Here is a 19,852-nt window from a genome sequence, read left to right as displayed (position 1 = left end):
TTCCAGGAGGAATTCACATGAGGAGGTCTTGATTGAAATTAATATCTTTAATTTTGTGATCCATCTCCTCTTGATACTTCTCTTATATAAAGCTCTATCTCTTAATCTAAATCTATCCTAAATCAAAAAATCTAATCTGCAAAAACTACACCCATGGTTTGGTACTAACGTAATCTCACCCAAATCTCATCGCTCTCCTTACTTATTTTCTAACTTTTTATATTTAGCTTTCAAAACACATGTGACTAGAAACGTAACCATTCAGTTAACCGAGCTAACCAACGGAGGAAGACCAGAAATGGGTCTAAGTCCAAGGTAAAAATTAAGTCAACTTGTAATGTGCTTTCATGTTTAGAAATCACAGGAAGAAACGTAAATGTTCGGGTGGTTTACAAATCAGGAAGGAGTAGAGGGAAGAAAAAGCAAAAAGCCAAGAAATGGTAGCATCTCAACAGACGTAGAAGTGAAGAGAGCGAGCGAACAAGAGCCTCCCAAAGATTACATTCACGTTAGAGCCAGAAGAGGCCAAGCTACTGATAGCCACAGCCTCGCTGAGAGGGTATATTAGTCTTTTTGGTTTTAAATTATATTTATTTCTTTAATGTCTTTAAATATAAAATTAGTTAATTGAAATAAGTTGGATGAATATAGGCGTAAAAAAAATTTCTTAATAAATATGTTAACACAAAAAAAGCGTTAATAAACACAATAAAAAATTTAAAATATTTTCAAACATAATTTTTGATTTTCAAAAAGAAATTTTGAAAAAAATAAAACAAAAATTTCGAAAAAACAATTCAAGAAAAAGACATTTATAAAAAGTTCAAATTTGAAAAAGTATAATTAGAAAACATAATTTTTTTATTTATGTAAATAATGATTTATTATATATATATAACAAGGGTATACGAGTCTTTTACCCCTTAATGAAAAATGTATTTTTAAAAATGTCTCTTTAGTGGTGGTAAAGATGAAAAGTGGTACCATGAAAATGGTAAACATAAAATTTCCCTTTAATAATTTTTTTAGCCGGATTTGGATTGTGCTGAAAACCGGTAAATCCACTTAAAACTTGGTTATACTCACTAAACCAATGATGCAGATCGATATTAAATTTGTTGCTTTAAAAAAAATCAAGTTAAAAATAACTGTACGTTTTAACAAGACTACATTAAAAAAAAATCTATATTAGCTTTTATTATCGGGAATTCGGCCAAAAAAAACATCAACTTTACACGAATTGCCAAAACAAACATGAACTTTGGGGCTGGCAAAAAAAAAACACCAAACTTTCATTGACTTTAGAATTAATTAACAATGTTTTCGCTGACTTGCCAATTTAGCACGCCGTCAACAAATTTAACAGAAATATTTGACATCGTTTATTGTTGACGTTAAGTGAAACGACGTCGTTTTCAAATGAGATGAAACGACGTCGTTTTACACAATTTGAAATTAAAAATATGTAAACCCCTGGATTCGAACCCAGGTTGGTTGGTCAAACGGGAAGGTATTTTACCACTGAGCTACTGGCACTTTCAATATACTTACTAACATGTTTACTTTTATTTGGTACATATTAAATATAAAAAATTCTCTAAAAACTTAATAAGATCTTTAAAATTCCAAAAAATTAAAAAATAAAGAAGATTTTTATAAAATTAAAAATAAAGAAGATTTTTAAAATCTTCAAAATTAATTTTATAAAAATCTTCTTTATTTTTTTAATTTTTTTGGAATTTTAAAGATCTTATTAAGTTTTTAGAGAATTTTTTATATTTAATATGTACCAAATAAAAGTAAACATGTTAGTAAGTACATTAAAAGTGCCAGTAGCCCAGTGGTAAAATACCTTCCCATTTGACCAAGCAACCTGGGTTCGAATCCAGGGGTTTACATTTTTTTAATTTCAAATCGTGTAAAACGACGTCGTTTCATCTCATTTGAAAACGACGTCGTTTCACTTAACGTCAACAATAAACGACGTCAAATATTTCTGTTAAATTTTTTGACGGCGTGCTAAATTGGCAAGTCAGCGAAAACATTATTAATTAATTCTAAATTCAATGAAAGTTTGGTGTTTTTTTGGCCAGCCCCAAAGTTCATGTTTGTTTTGGCAATTCGTGTAAAGTTGAGGTTTTTTTTGGCCGAATTCTCTTTTATTATCTATCTAACTAAATTAGTTTTCAATATATTTGTATATTATTTTGAACTTTTCATTTTATTTTCATATTATTTTGAGATCTAACAAAAATATAAAGTTTTATAAAAAATAATTTTATAATTCATATATATAGTTACTTAAATTTAAATTATATTAAATTTTAAAATCCGGCAGAACCGGTCCGACCACTGACCCAACTAAAATACTGAGCCATTGTCCGATCCGGTTTCCAAAATATTGGTGGCAAGGATAAAATTAATATCGTCCACTTTATAAATAATCAAAATAAAAAAAACTATATTGATAATAAAAATATATATATGATCTTAAATTTATATTAATATGTTAAATTTACATAAAAGTCAATTCATATGTATACTTAGTTTTGTTAGTTAGATATACCCTAAATGTTTTTCAGATTATAATAGTGATTATGTTCTTCCAACATTTTGAAAATGGAAAATATAAAACAACAAGTGAAAAAATTGCACAATTATTTATACCAAAATAAAATGAATTTTTTTGGTTAAAAAAAATTATAAAAACATTATTTTGTAAAACTTTTGTGTATTATTAATAGTACTTATCAAACGACCACTTGGTTAACTACAATGATTCTATCAATCACTATTTTTTCTATTTAGTCTAACATTATATTTATTTTTTTTCAACTATAAGTTTTGTTAAACAATACAAATATATGTAAAATAAATTATTGAAAACTTTGTTTTAGCCATTATCCGCGCGTAGCGCGGACAAAAGATCTAGTTATGTGTAAATGTATGAAGTTCGCCTCCAATTAGAAATCAATTTTATGAAACCATGTAATTTGTAATCTAGTGGTTTGTACTAACATCCAAAAAACCAAACATCAAACTCTTTTTAACACATGTATTGTTCATTGGAAAACAAAGTGAAAGTACTATCTATCAAGTCCGAAACAATAATAATAAGAGAGCGGTGGCGAGTCTTGTGACCGTGTGAGACCGTCTCTATGCAATGGGCTATTCTCTAATTCGACGATAGAGAAGAAAAAAAGAGTCCCTTTGCTCTTCTTCTCCTTCGAGAAAGTGGGAGACTTTTGACTCTTCTCCTTCTTCTCCTCTCTCTCTATCTCCTCCCCCCGTTGCTTCCGCCTATTCACCTCTCTTCCTAAGCTCCCAGGTCTGTAAAAGCATCGTCCTTTTCTTTTGTTTCACTTGATTTTAATTGGAAGGGTTTACTTCTCTCTGCTCTTCAGCTTCAACGTCTCTTAGATTCGTTTGGTAGATTCCCCATTTATCACTTGCTTTTGTCTGTTCCCCTTCTCAAATCTGATTGTCTTGATAAAGTTTACATTTTTATTAAGAGATTATTAATAAAGTTTCAATCTTTCCTTATTAGAGCTTGTGGGTTCTTCATTTAGTTAATTGATGCTAAATCTCAGGACTCCTCAAATTCGATTAAGAAAAAATGGGAAACTGTTGTGCAAGCCCTGGCTCAGACACCAAGACCAAAGCTTCAAGACCAAACACCAAAAACAACCCCTTTTACAGCGAGGCATACACCACAACAAACAGTTCTGGAACCGGGTTCAAGCTCTCCGTTTTAAAAGACCCAACAGGACATGACATATCCCTTATGTACGATCTAGGCCGCGAGGTTGGTCGAGGAGAATTTGGTATCACCTACCTCTGCACTGATATCAAAACTGGGGAGAAGTATGCGTGCAAGTCTATATCCAAGAAGAAGCTTAGGACGGCTGTGGATATAGAGGATGTTAGGAGGGAGGTTGAGATTATGAAGCATATGCCTAAGCATCCTAATATTGTTACGCTCAAGGATGCCTTTGAGGATGATGATGCGGTGCATATAGTGATGGAGCTGTGTGAAGGAGGTGAGCTGTTTGATCGGATTGTTGCTAGAGGTCATTATACTGAACGTGCCGCTGCTGCTGTTATGAAGACTATTCTTGAAGTTGTTCAGGTTCGTTGGGGGGTCTTATTCTGTCTTAAAAGTTCTTTGTTTGTCTTGAAGGTGTTTATGATTTGAATGAACAATCTTTTGGAATTTGCAGATATGTCATAAGAATGGGGTGATGCATAGGGATCTAAAGCCGGAGAACTTTCTATTTGCTAATAAAAAGGAGAATTCACCACTTAAGGCCATAGATTTTGGTTTATCAGTCTTCTTTAAACCTGGTACAGATTTTACATAAATTTCATTATATATAGATGTTTTTGTTCGGTTTACTCTATTTGATTTTTTTTTAAAATCAAATATTGTAACAGGTGAGGGATTCAATGAGATAGTTGGAAGTCCTTATTACATGGCCCCAGAGGTACTTAGGCGACATTATGGACCTGAGGTTGATATCTGGAGTGCTGGTGTTATCCTTTATATCCTTCTCTGTGGTGTCCCACCTTTTTGGGCTGGTGTGTTATGATCTCTATCTTATAGTCTTGGTCTTTTTTTTTTTAAAATATAAAATTCATGTGTTTTTAGTTTCCATGGATGCATAGATAATTAACTGCAGAATCACTACATTCATTAGTAGATAGATGATTTAAGATCATGACATTAATAATGGATCATCAGTTCACTAGTAACCTGTTTTGGATTTTATTTGTTTAACTTCTTTCACTGTTTGAGTTTCTTATTTTGATATTGTTTTTTTTTTGGTATAGAGACTGAGCAAGGGGTGGCTCAAGCGATCATTCGATCAGTCATAGACTTCAAGAGGGATCCATGGCCAAGAGTCTCTGACACTGCCAAAGACCTTGTGAGAAGGATGCTCGAACCTGACCCCAAAAAACGCCTTTCTGCTGCAGAAGTACTCGGTATGTGTTTGCTATTTACCTCTGTGCTTCCAAAATCTATTACTTATGAAATTCTAATTTGCAGAGCATCCTTGGATACAAAATGCAAAGAAGGCTCCAAATGTTTCCCTCGGCGAGACTGTGAAAGCAAGGCTCAAACAGTTTTCTGTTATGAACAAGCTCAAGAAACGAGCTCTACGGGTAAGTGATTCTGTTTCAGCTTGGTAACCTTTTATTTAGAGGAAATAATCTGAAACTGCTTTGTGCTCCATTTCAGGTGATAGCTGAACATTTATCAGTGGAGGAAGTAGCTGGCATTAAGGAAGCTTTTGAGATGATGGACAGTAAAAAGACGGGGAAGATTAACCTCGAGGAGCTTAAACATGGACTTCATAAACTCGGACAGCAGCAGATACCTGATACTGATCTACAGATATTGATGGAAGCTGTAAGACAAAAAAAACTTATTATTTGCCTTCATCAAGCAACATGTATTTGAAAGTGTTTTTTTTTGTTTGCTTTGTGTGCAGGCTGATGTAGATGGGGATGGGACTTTAAACTATGGCGAGTTTGTGGCCGTCTCTGTGCATCTCAAGAAGATGGCGAACGACGAGCACTTGCATAAGGCGTTTAGCTTTTTTGACAAGAATCAGAGCAATTACATAGAGATTGAGGAGCTGCGGGAGGCTTTAAATGATGAGGTGGATACTAGCAGTGAGGAGGTTATTGCAGCCATCATGCAAGATGTTGACACCGACAAGGTAACCACCCCAAAACATGAGAAGTCTTGAATGATTCTTAAATGCAAAGCTAGTAGTTTGGAGGTTAGTAGAAATTGTACAAGTCTTGTGTTGATCCTTTGTGCTTTTTGGTGATAATTAGGATGGAAGAATAAGCTACGAGGAGTTTGCAGCAATGATGAAAGCTGGGACGGACTGGAGGAAAGCGTCGAGGCAGTACTCGAGGGAAAGATTCAACAGTTTGAGCCTAAAGTTAATGAGAGATGGCTCATTGCAATTAGAAGGCGAGACATGAGAAAGCATGGGGTCTTTCAAAAACAGTAAAGGTTCTGTTGATGTTTCTCTTAAAGAAGTAAAAAAAAAAAGAACAGTATTCTTTGAAAAATGTCAGTCTTCTTTTGTTGTTTCTCCACAATAATATGTTAGATCAGAGTAATGCTTTATTGACTTGAATAGCGAGCCATGTAACGATATATGAAGATGTTGTCTTAAATTTTCTGACCGTGTTTTTAATATTGTTTGGATACGCAGAGCATTTCCAAAGGGTTAAGAAACCCATTACTGGTTCTTAACAGCATATTAACTCTGATCTCTTAGCTGAGGTTCTTAGTTTCGGCTAAGAGATGATCTTTAGTTTTTCATTAAAAAAAGTTAAGAATCGTTTTTTAAATAAGAAATATAACAGATGTCTTTTGGTCAAAAAATGTAAAAAAAAAATGTCAAATCATGAGTTAAGAATTTAGTGGGGTTATTGGTTGGTGTATTTTGATGGATTTGAAAATCCAAACTAAATCTAGTGTTATTAGTTCTATGATTTTAAAATACGTATTGAAATCATGTGTTATTCGTTTAATGATTCATAAATTCTAATTCAAATCAAGTGTTATTCAATCATACGGATTTACTAATAGATTTGATTTCATAATGTATTTGAATGAATTTCCATGGATTTCTTTGTTAAAAATACAAATGCCCAAATCCGAGAGAAAACCTCCGGATTTGTAAATACTAATCCGAGAGAATTTGAAAATTTGTATATTTTACTTAAATTTATAGATATTGTATGGATTTCTAAATTAATCAAAATATATAAACCAATAACAAAGAAACTGGAGTTAATCATGTTATAATTATATTAGTACTTGAGTGTAATTATATCTGATTTATTTTTAAAAGAGTCAAACCGTTAAAATATGGACACTTGTAAAATGGTATCTATAAGAGTTCTAAAATGTCACGTGAGAGATATTGGGGGTGCTCTTAGAGATACTAGGTCCTTGTCCGCGCTACGCGCGGATAGTATTTTGATTTTTTTCTTATTTTTGTACTATTATGTCAATTGTTTAGTTTTATAAAATATTATGTTTTTACTGTAAATTTAGAATTAAAAATCTAATTTTTTTTATTGTAAAGTAAATTAATTTTTTTGAATCTTACCACAACACATTATACACAAAGAGAATATAGTTGGTCTTTATATTCTTATTTGGTGTAATATTGAAATTTTTGATGGTTTGTTTAAATAGTTTTTTTTTTAATTATATATTTTAGGATTGATTTTCGTGACTATATTCTATAATTGTCTAAAAAAATTGTTTGTCCCATATAGACATTCACATAAATATGGACTTCTGATAAATTTGTTCATTGGGATATTTAGTTTCACTTTCAACTTTATTCTCTTTTTTGGCATCCTCATGCTAGCTTGTGGGGCTAGCCAACTTGGTGCAAAAGGGTTTACAAAAGCTGATCGAGATGCGCGTGATCAGACACCTTTTGCTAGGCTATTCATATAAAATTTTAAAGATCTACGAATATAAGCAATAGAAAGTTCAGAAAATTCTTTGGATACAGCCTGTATTTCGTCGAGCTCCGAGTCTAACGCAGAATAATCTTCCTCCTTTTGAATGAGTATAACCAGTAGTTCACAGTCGATTGGAAGACCATCTCTCTGTGTCCAAACTTCAGTATCCCTTGCATTGCCCATAATAAACTTTCAGATTCCGCTTGCAGTGGTGATTTGGTGCGTGTATATAGGCCCTTGCTCCAAACAGCATTGGAAAGTCACCATCCATTAACACAAAGCCAAGTCTAGATATGTCTCTTTCATTTATCCAGGATGTCTAGCAGGAGCGTTTCTTTACGGATGAACAGTTGTGTCTGTTACCTCAACTCCCATATCAATCTCCATAATCTCGTCTATACGTTGAGCTATCCTCCAACACTCTGCTTCAACTTTATTCGCTAATGGGAAAGACATAATTCCTACGACACTATTAATGATTGTTTTTTTGTAACACCGATACGGCAAACTTATGTTTTATTTAACAAAACTCTTATTTTAATTTTGTATTAAAGAATCAATCATATTTTATATTATCCATAATTTTAGTAAATTTGCTTATTTGTCATGTTTTTATTAGGTTTTAGCTAAATTATTGATTTATTATTTATTTTTAGCTAAGTCACTAATTTATTAATTTAAAAAATACTCTTACTTAATTTTTTTATATATATATATATTAAAAATGAATTTTATTTTAATAATATTAAATTTATATTTTATATTAAAATTTAGTTAGTTTTTCTTATTTGTCATATTTTATTAGGTTTTAGACTTTTAGATAGGTTATTGATTTATTATTAATTTCTAACTAATTCGCTAATGTGTTAATTAAAACAATACCCTTAATGAATTTTATATATGATTAAAAACGAATTTTATTTTAATCATATAAAATTTATATGTTATATTAATATTAAATATTTGATTCTAAAATAATATAATAAAATTATAAAAAAATTTAAAAATAAGATAATTCTTATATATATTTTGTTCCTATGTGAAAGTAATATTTTTATTATAAGAGTTAAAAAGATACAAAACATTATAATTAAATATTATTCAAGAAAAAAAAAACATTTTTATAAATATGTTTTCTAAACTATTTCTAAGATATGAGTGTTTTAAAAAATTTAACAGGGGATGTTTAGAACACGGGATTATGCTTATGAAAGAGTGGCTCGGGAGTGGGCTAGGAGATGGGTCTAATGGGCTGCAAAATGTTGAATTTTTTTTAAATTGCAAGTCCACTTCGTGATGACTTGGCATATTGGTTGGTCCTGAATATTTGTGCATATGTGGATAGGCTTAGGAAGCAATGATTTAGCTCCTTTTATATAGTAGGATTTGTGTATATAGAATCTATATATAATGCTAGTGTAATAAAAAAAGAACATTATTTTTTGTAACTTCAAAAAGATACATTATTACAATTTGAAATTAATCAAAATTGAATAAAATGGTAATTAAATATTTGTAAATCTAATTATTTTTTTTATCTTGTTCAGTTGGATTCTCATGAAAAGAAATCGATAGGTTAAACAAATGTTTCAAAATTTGAAATGTTTCAAAATTTGCTGTGTTATTGTTTTGTCTATAAGTTACAAAATTTATTGAATTGATATATTTAATTATTGCACCCTTTAATAATATTTTATTAAGACATTAGAGAACTATGTTTTGAGTTGTTTTGACAAAATTGTACAAAAATCTATGCTTTTTCATATTTGTCACGGAAATTTATATGTTAAACTTACTTTTACAAAATTCTTAACTTTGTCACGAAAACAAAAATCTATGTTTTTTCATATTTTTCAATGTTCTCACACTTTCAAAGAATATATTAACTTAGTCACTTACTTATTTTCTTTTACAAAACAAAGTATCGGAGTCTTGAAAGTTGAATTCATATTATTGTAATTATACATAAGAGTTTGTGATTACATACTTAGTGATTCTTGTATATGTGTTCAAAAAAGTTTCAATGGCTTAGTGGTAATTGTCTTATATTAATGTCATAATAACCCGGGTTCGATCCTTTACTTTGCATTGTTTTTCATTTTTTACGAAAAAATAAATGAAATGACGTGGCAATTTCGGGCTCTTTGATTGGTTGATTTTTCTATCCTACGTGGACACCCCCTCCATGGCTTATATTTGCCTTTTAGTATAGTATAGATTACCTGTAGTCCATAATTTTGTTCATTTATTTTCGTATTCATATAAACCTCTTTTGGGTGCAAATCAAGACTTTGTAATGCTTGAAAACGTCCTCGTAAAGAGCATCCACGCACAAAAGCATTATATGTCTTTTTTTTTTTGTGTGCAACCTGTATTATATATGTCTCATCATCAACTCAATTATTGTTTCAGTGAAACCATGCAGTTGAAAGACATGGCTTAAAGATTACCTGTGGGATCAGCTCGGACCATCTAGTCTCATTCTCATAATCCGTTTAGTTCCATTCCTTTCCTTGATTACGTTGCCCCTTAATCTAACGCATTAAACCGTCATGACAATCGAGAAACCGCGCGAACCTGATGGCCCAAACACCGTCCCTTTTTTTTCTAACGGGACCAGCACACCTGTTTTCAGTGGTGTAAGTTACAGACAGCAAGCAATGAATCGCACACTCGACGGAAAGAGAGTGATGAAAATGAATGGGTTGGACAAGATGCAGGGCCGTGCCTGACATTTGGCTGGCACAAAAACAAAAAAAAAAATATTGGCCTTTAAAATAAAATCAGTTAGGTAGCAGCAGCATTCGAACCCAGGGTTAAAGAAAATAAATTATTCAAAAGTTGCTTACACCATTTCAGCTACCGGAGTATTTGCAAAATTGGTCCCAAAATATACTTTATTCTTGTTGGCCCTCAAGCACATGCTTGAAAAGTTTGTATCGAGTTACAGTCTGACAAGATGAACCTGGTGTGTACATCCCTCTCAGAGCCTTAGCTGGAGGGGCAAGGGATCTCAAACACGTCTACATACAATTCTTTTTTATTCTTAAGGGCTTAGTTGGAATAAATCTCTAAATACATGAAATAAAATAACTATTAAGTCAGTGTAAACATAATTATTAAGTATATACATTCTATTGGTATTGTTAAAACAATTTAAACTTTTAACAAAGAATTTATATGTGCACGCATTCGCGCCTATCCGTTTCCTAGTATATTTTGTTAGCAAATAAAAGACTTGATATTGACAAAGTAGTAATAACACCCACACATGCATTATTTAGTAATGAAGATCATTTTTATTATATGGTTCTAGTTTTGTAGGCATTCCATGTTTGATTGGATATTTAACTGTTTGGGGAGGGTTTGAGGTGGTTTTGGCAATAGATATGAATGTTTTGAATAAAGTAGTATTCTTTCCAACTACATGTATTTTTTTTCATTTCGGTTAGATATAAGTTTTAGAAAACTTTAATAGTATTTTTAGTTTTCATTATTTAATTTTAAAAATCAGTTGAGCTTATTTAATTAATATTAATTCTAATTTAAATAATAATAAAATTATATATTTATAATAATAATAATGTTATTTTAAATATATGTGACAATATAAAAGCTACCTTTCACGAAAACATTTGTTTGATACGGTAAATTTCTTCATCTTCATATTGACATAGTCAATTATGATTTTGTAGTTTCTAAACTTAGTATAAAAATATGAAAATGGCTGATCACGTTAATTTCGTTGACTTCGCTCTATTTTTTTTACAAGTTTAATAAATCAAACTATTTTTATCTTTTCTATTGTGTATATATATTATAAGCGTTAGGAACAAATGTTTTTAACAAAAACACAAATCATTGTTTATGCTATCTCTTATAAGATATTGAACCATGAAGTTTCCTATTTTATTCATTGTTTCTTGTGTTGTTTTGTTGCTCGTTTTGAGTTATCCTGAAGGTATATATTAATATATATTATGATTAATAATTTGCGAAAAATAGATATAGCAACCTGATTTTCAATTTTCTGCATCATCAAAAGAAAAACTGACTTTCTTATTTCTTATATAATTTTTTTCTTTGTTGATATACAACACTAGAAGCAAAAGCTGCTTCTAAAAGATGTGAGCAGAGAAACCTTTTTCCTGGGAAATGTGGAAATGATGGAATACAAAGTTGCCTCAGGGATTTCAAGAAACAGACCAAGAAGAGCCACATTATTGATCAATGTAGTAAATGTGAGAACCAAAAGTCCCCTAGTGGTTTAGAACAACGTCTATGCCATTGCAGTCACCCTTCCTCTAATTTTCCTTGCGTATGAATTCATTCATGGATCAATTATGGCATCCAATTTAAAAGGATATATAATTTTGTTTTCTTATTAATATTTACAGATGAATAAATTTTATAAATATTTTTATTAAAAATTATATTTGTTGGAAATTTTTAGTTATGATACTTTGACAGCATTATGTTTGGATCTAAAAACTTTTTTAAAAAATAATTTGCTTTTAATCATATGATTGGTGATGGTTAGTTGATGGAACTAAAAATTTTACGAGAATCAATACTAGAAGAAGTTAGTAACCATATAGACGTACTTAATTTATTTAAAAATTAGAGATTGTCAAGTTCAAAAAAAAAAATTAGAGATTGTTATCAAAATACGTAAATGGCGTATCGCATATTGTTTACTATTCTAATATTGATCTCTCCAACTGAAAGAAGCTTTTTAAAATTGAAACTGCTAAATTATATGTAGTCTAATCTGTCACAAAAGATTAAATGGGCTTGATTTGTTCATCTATGATTGTTGAATTTGATTACATGAGTTAATGAATGGTTTTGCAAGCAAAAATACAAGAAGACTATACTTTTAGTGTTCTAAATTTTCAGTTTTTATAAAAAATGATGAAATTCAATTGTTTTGTGAACATTTTATTTTCTTTAATTGTTTTGTAATTTTGGATAAAATATATAAGGGCAAAGATTTAAAATCTACCTTAACACAATATATATGTTACTCCACACTGAAGTCATGTCAAGTAATGATTTCTTTTTTTCTCCTCAATTGATTTCAGTTTTCTAAATTTTAATTTCAAAAATACGTTGCTATTTGTTTTTATATCACTATTTAGGATTGACAAAAAACAAACTCGAATCCGAAGAACCGAACCGATTCCAATCCAAAAAGGTATTACTAAACTCGAATCGAAATTAATTAAATATCTGAATTATTCAAAATTTTGGTATTTAGAACTAAAACCTAATCCGATCTGAACCAAAGTATTTCGGGTATTTGAATGTATCTGAAATAGATTTATCTACTTATATATATTAATTATTTTTAGATTTAATGTAGATAAAAACATCCATAATATATATGATACTTTTAAGTTGGTTTAGATACTTGAAAATATATACAAATAGTCAAAAATAAATATTTAAAATAGTTAAAGTATACTCAAAACACCAAAAATACTTAAAATAATTATTGATTATGTGTCCAAATATTTAAATCATACCAATTTATATGTTAAGTTTAGGTACTCCAACATATGTTATTCAAATTTATATGTAATATATTATTTTGTTTTTAGATTTTGGAAAATTTAGAGTATATAATGAATTTTAAAAAATTAAAAATATTTTAAATGGGTTATTCTAATCCAAATCGAACCCGCAAAGATCTGAACTGAACTCATACCAAAATTTAGAAATATATGAATTGGGCTAAAATATTTGATCCCAAAAACCCGAAACCCGAAACCCAAACAGACTTGTCCCAAACCCGAATAGATACCCGAACGCCCACCCCTACTCACTATTATATATCATATATGTGTCATCATATAATTAATCGTATTTTATAAGTACCATCATACAAGTAACCATATAATTAATAGTATTTTATATGTACCATCATATAAGTAATTACATATATTATATTTTAAAAAGTTTTATGTGAAATATAAAAATCATAATTTAAGTTGGTATTTGAAATTAAGCTTCGTATTGTATTTTTCTTATATATATTGAAAAAAAATTATAATGGTTATTTGCAAATATTTTAGTAAAAATCAATTTTTGAATATATGTATATTTTTGAATAATTTTTGATATAAATCAATTTTAAATTATTATTTTGATTTGAACTATGTATATCAAGTAACATAAGTTCATTACTTTTTAATATAACATAATGGACTTCCAATTTTTTTTAATAAAATAAGTACATTACTTTTTTTTTTAAATATACTACTTCTGTGTTTCCAAACAACATGGTTAATCATTTTTTATTTTTTATTCATGTTGCCAAACAAAAGTTTAAAGTACCTTTACTTTAATAAGATAGATGTATATGTAACTGAAGCTGGTTCGAAAAACAAAAAATGAATGCAATAACCATATACCCAAATAATAGTGTGTAGAGCGTTTTTAAGGCATGACAACAATAGTTTCTTCTTTTTAAAGATGAAGCACAAGTGATGAAAAAGATTAACCATATCTGGGAATGTCTAAGCAAATGGATTTCTTCCAGCGATTGCAACATCACCTTGTTCTGCTGGATTGCTAACATCCATGTTATGCAATAAGTCAAACGAAAGCACCTATCGGTTTATCGAACAAATCACTTCTTCATTCATTGCATAGAAGAGCAATACAACTCTTTCATAAAATCAAAGATGCTTGCCCTGCCATGCAATGCTAAGCCACCTGCATCATCAGTTTCTCAAGGAATTAGATAACTTTACAGGGTGATATTACGTGGAAGAGTCCATAGATTTGTTCATTTATTTCCATCTCAAAAATCCGACAATCTATTGGGTGAAAACCAAACTCAATTCTCGTTTGTAATGCATGAAAACTTCCTCGTGAAGAGCTTCCACGTACGTAGGAAAGCAGTATATATGTCTCATTATCTAATGCAACGATCGATGATTGTTTCAGTGAAACCATGCAGTGGAAAGACGACATACGTACGGATAGTCGTTGACAAATCAAGTGTGGGTGTAGGGAGTGAAGACTTAGCTGACTTAGCTCATTAAAATTCTTTTATTTTCTGCTAACACCGTTTCATGGGTTGATTGGTGAACAAAACAAAAGATAGAGAGATTAGGAGTGTTTTCACTGTCTTCTTTTAGTATAGTTTTGGGCGTTTTTCTCTTGTAAATTCTCTCTAAACTATAAAAGCACACGCTGCTCTGTTTCAATTTAAAAAAATGCTATCATTTGATGTTTGAACTGCAAACAACACTAAAGGTTAGGAGGAGGTTGTTGAACAAAGCAAGAAGGGTGTGAATAAGAGAAACGTCTTTTATTCAATCCCACTTGCATAGTTTTGACACAACTTATGATGTTCAACTTAAGAGAGAAAGATTCGAAAAGCGCACACAACAAATGAGAGCAAGACAAAGCAACCCAAGATAGAAAGATTCGCTGCAAGCAAACAGCTAAACATTATTCGCAAGAAAATAAATAAAAGATACAAGAGGATAAAAGTGTGCTTCATCCAGAGCGAGAGCTTATTCAATCATATGGTCTTAACATCTCCACTTCAAGTAGCAAGAGAAAGGCGCTTTACTCCCTATCAAATTCCCCAGAAACCATTCATTCTTGTTTACCATACATCTCTTTTCACCAACATGAGCTGTCTCCTGAATCTATCATCATCAATAAGCATTTCTAATGGTTAGGGTATTATATAAAACAATGATTAGGCTTTAGGACAAAAGGGTGAACAATGAGGAACCTGTCACGTAGGAAGTGACCCACAAGAAGCCAATGCTACATATACTCCAACAAGAGAGACTTCAACAGAACGAGCTGGAGTTAGGTAGCAGTAAACATTGCGTAACACTCACCTGGATCATTTCCAATTACCTAGTTCAGTACAACACGTATAAGAGCTTACAAAGCATTCAATAATTGGAAAGGAGCTTTCTGCCTGCTCTTACCGTGTTACTCTTCCATTGTGATTTCACACAAAGCGACGACTCGACCAACTGGGCTGTCCTTGATTTTGATCGGGGAGTTGAGCTGATTGATCGTTGTCTCTCTGAGGATGCTGAGCATAAGGAAATTCTGCTTGTGTCTGTGATGCAGGAGCTTGTTTTCCAGGGAACGGAAAGGTGGAAGGCCCGTTCAATCCATTGCCGGTACCCATGTGCTCTGGTTTCCCAGGAGATGCGTAATTCAAAGAACCGTTGAAACCGGTGCCTCGAGAAGACTGGCCTTGGTATCCATCCAACCAGCTGTAATCATCAACCTGTGGATTGTTGCCAGACATATCCGGACCAGGTGCAGGCTCCTTTACCACCTTAGAGGGGACAGGGTTAAACCCAGGTGGAGGGCCGAGATGCCTGGAGGCTCTACCGATTGGATTTTTTCTCGCTAATGAAGACTGCATACCCATGCCATCAGCAATAACTCCAGCAGATGAAACAGCATTGATATTGGGTGGCAACACAGCTTCGGGTGTTCGTGACTGAGAATATGGCATACCACCCATACCGTTGACATTGAAAGACTGGTGGATCGGCAATGAGTGTGCAGGGTAATAGGAAAATCCCTGGTTTCCTTGCATCTCGTTCCTCATCACAAGACCATTACCCATCTGAGCGAAACCAGATAGGCTCCTAGCAGCTTCATTTGGGAACCAGTTGCTACCACTAAGGGAAGTTGATTGTGGCTGGGCCGGTGCAGCATGTGAAACCTGTCCCTGAGTTTGTTGAAAGTGCACAGTCCGTGATTGCAGTGGTTGAAGTTGTGAGACCTGTGATTGATGTGGTTGAAGTCGTGAAGAAGCCAGCGATTGAGCTTGCTGAGGATGCACTGCTTGTGTCTGAGGTTGTTGCAACTGCATACCCTGAGACTGGGTTGACGGCAGAAGATGTCCCAGAAGGTTAGAACCAACAGACGCAGGCACTTGAACAGCTGCATTGCCTCTTGAGTGCTGAAGCATGTTTCCTTGAAAAGCTGCATCTGAAACACTCAGAGATTTTAAGTCTTCTCTCATCGTAGCAACTTGATCAGGTTTCCTGAAGCCTCCGTTAGGAACTTGATCAGGATTCCTCAAGCCTCCATTAGGAACATAGGTTTGGTCAGAAGCCCCATTCCTCTTCTCAGTAACTAGAGGTTTGAAAACAATTTCTTCTTCTTCATCATCTTCCTCATCCAAGTAAATCTGCTGATCTCGTTGCGTCACTGGCGTATTATGGTTCATCATTGCTTGGTTTTCTTGTAAAGCATTATCAGCTTCAGGTGGGTTTGAATGAGAATCCAGTAAGTCACCGGACGGTTTAACACCAACGAGAAACTTCTTCTTCTTTGAGTCAAAATAAACACAATTCTGATCAACCTTGATCACACTGGTCAATGCTTTCCCTGCTGCTAGGATCCTCTTAATACGAGCTTTCTTTTCCTTGGGCCCTTCAGTTCCAAAGGAATGTTTTCTTGAGAAATCGAGAATAGTCTGAGCTGGAAGCAATGGCAAGAATCCTCTTAATTCATAGTCCTCCCACAGAGCAAGTCGGTTTTCAGTTTCTCTTTCATCATACATGCTCATGTTTGAGAAGCAAGTCTCATCTTCGACATCATCAATATACATAGGCCCAAGCGACAAGAGTCGATTGAAGAAGGCAACACACTGGTTCCAAAAGCTGTTTCTCGCAGCAGCCAGTCTTTCATCCGGATCACTTCCCGATGCAATATCAGGACAACAGGCCAACCATTCAACAAAAACTAAGACACCAGGCAAGAAATAGCTTGACGAAGGATCACGCAGTTGCGCACACTGCTCTATTACGTGTCCAAGTAACTCGAAACTTGCTGTTAAGGAGTTTCTAGCAGGCTCCACACGCTGTACAATTTGCGCATATGACTGACCCTCTGTCTCTTTCTTAGGGTCTGTCCCTTTCTTAAGGTTATGGGCGCTGAATATAAGAATCGTCACGAGTCTAACAATGAAGAGTGCGCTGTCACTGGTGTCTTTGCCAAAAACCAGCACTTCCATTAAGCTTGAAGTAATCAGCTCTCGTAGACTGATGCTAGTGGAAGCAAGAACATCAAAGAATGTCTCCAGGCTGACAAAGACAAGTGGTAAATATTTTATATAAGAGAGCCAGTAACAGAATCTAGAACAAACTAAAATCAGAAATAAAGAGAATACCTTGTTCGGGTGAAAAGAATCCCGTTGAGACGTACAAATCTAATGCAGAATGCTTTAAGCATCTCATTTGCACTAGTTACTTTATCCTTCTCAGGAACAGAAGCCACGTTCGCATCTTCCGATGATTTGTCTTCGCCTTTACCTCTTCCTTTACCATTCGGCTTTGTAGATGAGTCTTTGGAAGCCGCAAGCAACTGGGCATAACTCTGACGATTCTGCTTAACCGTACAAAGAGGTAAAGTTACATTATATTTGAGTACTAAGAAAGTGAGAGGACCATGGCTATTATCCTAAGCGACTGAGATATTTAAAACATAAATTCGTTAGTTAACCTTTTCAAAAGCAACAATCAAGTTGTCACGGGCAGTGGGAAAAGGACTCTCCACAGCCAAGCTCCGGAAGTAACGATAAGTTGCTGCAAACTCATCCGCCGAATAAGAAGCAATTATAGCAAGCTGAGACATAGAGTTAATCTAATCAGAAACACTGTACATAGCTAATAAAAAGATCTCATCAGAAAGAGAGAGAACCTGATGATGTGGGTTTCCACTGGCTGGCAACAGAGAAGCTGCTTGCAAATAGTAACCCGAAGCAGCAGCATACTCTCGGTTCTTGGAATCTCCTCCCTCTCCATACAATCCTTTGTACCGAGCAAGATCACCAAGGTATATTAAGCAACGGTGACAAGACACCAAGCCTTTCTTAACTTGAGCCAGCTTCTTCCCATCCTTATCAGCCAAATTTTGACTCTCTTGATCATCGGAAAAGTAACCCAGGGGAAGACCATAGTTCGATCTAATTTTCAATATCATCTCATGGTAAAACCCAGTTGCTTCCGAAAGAAAAGTTCTGAACCTCAGCTTGACCCTCGCGACTCGTTCGGATATAGAAGGACCCTTTGCATTCTGAGCCGCACCGGAGCTACCAGAAGCCAAGACAGCATTGATGTTTGATCTGTACTCTTCAATCCGTTTGTAATGCAACTGCCACAGTGTAAACTCAATGGTGTGCTGCTCAGAGAAAGCATGATCTTCGAGAACGATAGCTTCGTAATTCTCGCGAATTTGCTGCCACAAATTGGGGTCAGACGTCGGGGTCCGAGACTGTGCAGCCTTCCTACGCTTGGCTTCCAACTCAATAGTCTGCAAAGAATGCATATATTGTCACTATAAAGAGGTCTACAAAACCATAGCCTCAAGTACAGAGACAAAACGGCCTTTATAACCCTACGATGAGCTAAAGACGAACTGATACAGCTTCCATTGTAAAAAAAACTACTCCAAAAACAATAATAAAGGTAAATTCACAGAGTTGTCAAAGTAAGAAAGAGAAGGAAACCTTATCGAATATGGATTGGGCTCGCTCCCATGGCGAGGAAGCAGTCTTTTTATCCATCTGCAAAGTCTCAAAATTGTCAACGACCTGAAATAAATAAATAAAAATCTCAGGCTAAAGCTATGCTGGTGTCATTATCTATAACAAAAAAAAACATATATAAGAAGCTTAAACAAAAGCAATCATCTAAAGAGCCAATAGATGATATTAATCAGAGTTCCGTAAGCAGTTTCGATCAGTGTTAACACAAGAAGAAAACAAGTTCAAGTCAAAACCTTGAACAGAGAAAACAAGACCCTTTACAGAGAACATTCGATTGTACAAGTGATCAACCAGAGATAATGACGAATAACAAAAAAAAATTCGATTTAATAGAGTTGAAATCTACCAAAAAAATAATCAGGAAAAACCAAAATCAGGACCAACCCTATGTTACCCATAATCATGACTAAAAATTCTGCGAACGAGGAGGGTAATCAAAGCAGAATCAGCATCAATTTTGTAAAAAGGGGAAAACACAAAACAAAGCAACCAAGAGCGAAATTGTGAAATAGGATAAGAGAAAAGAGAGGGTTATAAACTCAATTTTACCAGATCTGCGAATGGCTATGCGACCATGACCATCGGTGAGAGATGGAGAAGCTAGGGGTTTTTTTTTCCAACGAGGAAAAAAAAAGAGAGAGAAGGAGACGCGGTGATGTTGTATATTTGTCAAGGTCAGACTTTTCCTTAGTGTATATATACGAGACAGAAAAAAAATAGTGAACGAGGGAAAATAAGCTTTGACGACGTCGTTTCTTTGTCTTTTCTTTTTCTCCCATAGTTTTCACTTCCTCT

At 33.4% G+C, this 19,852-nt stretch overlaps 2 protein-coding genes across 4 annotated transcripts; one reads left to right on the top strand and one right to left on the bottom strand.

Annotated features, from left to right (window-relative positions):
- The first annotated feature begins 2,983 nt into the window (after window positions 1–2,983).
- On the top strand, window positions 2,984–6,197 carry LOC106397942 (calcium-dependent protein kinase 8-like). Its single transcript, XM_013838570.3, has 9 exons — window positions 2,984–3,328; window positions 3,591–4,129; window positions 4,221–4,344; window positions 4,435–4,578; window positions 4,831–4,983; window positions 5,048–5,163; window positions 5,240–5,410; window positions 5,493–5,723; window positions 5,845–6,197. The coding sequence occupies exons 2-9, from the start codon at window positions 3,617–3,619 to the stop codon at window positions 5,995–5,997; spliced, it is 1,605 nt and encodes a 534-aa protein (XP_013694024.1). The 5' UTR covers window positions 2,984–3,328; window positions 3,591–3,616; the 3' UTR covers window positions 5,998–6,197.
- Window positions 6,198–14,812: 8,615 nt separating this feature from the next.
- On the bottom strand, window positions 14,813–19,739 carry LOC106425770 (nonsense-mediated mRNA decay factor SMG7). Of its 3 annotated transcripts, none has more exons than XM_013866485.3 (8): window positions 19,607–19,739; window positions 19,019–19,102; window positions 18,211–18,822; window positions 18,013–18,135; window positions 17,681–17,895; window positions 15,468–17,594; window positions 15,263–15,393; window positions 14,813–15,173 (listed from the first exon to the last, which is right to left on the bottom strand). In XM_013866485.3, the coding sequence occupies exons 2-6, from the start codon at window positions 19,073–19,075 to the stop codon at window positions 15,491–15,493; spliced, it is 3,111 nt and encodes a 1,036-aa protein (XP_013721939.1). In that variant the 5' UTR covers window positions 19,076–19,102; window positions 19,607–19,739; the 3' UTR covers window positions 14,813–15,173; window positions 15,263–15,393; window positions 15,468–15,490. The 3 variants fall into 3 exon arrangements, with proteins under 3 accessions (XP_013721939.1, XP_013721938.1, XP_013721940.1); XM_013866484.3 differs by having other exon boundaries at window positions 15,263–15,374; window positions 19,607–19,738; XM_013866486.3 differs by having other exon boundaries at window positions 15,263–15,374; window positions 19,019–19,075; window positions 19,607–19,736.
- Between the last annotated feature and the right edge of the window lie 113 nt (window positions 19,740–19,852).

This window comes from Brassica napus, chromosome A2, assembly GCF_020379485.1.
Source record: "Brassica napus cultivar Da-Ae chromosome A2, Da-Ae, whole genome shotgun sequence".
Taxonomy (NCBI): Eukaryota; Viridiplantae; Streptophyta; class Magnoliopsida; order Brassicales; family Brassicaceae; genus Brassica; species Brassica napus.
The sequence above is the reverse complement of the archived record's forward strand: the minus strand, read 5'-3'. Positions and strand labels throughout refer to the sequence as shown.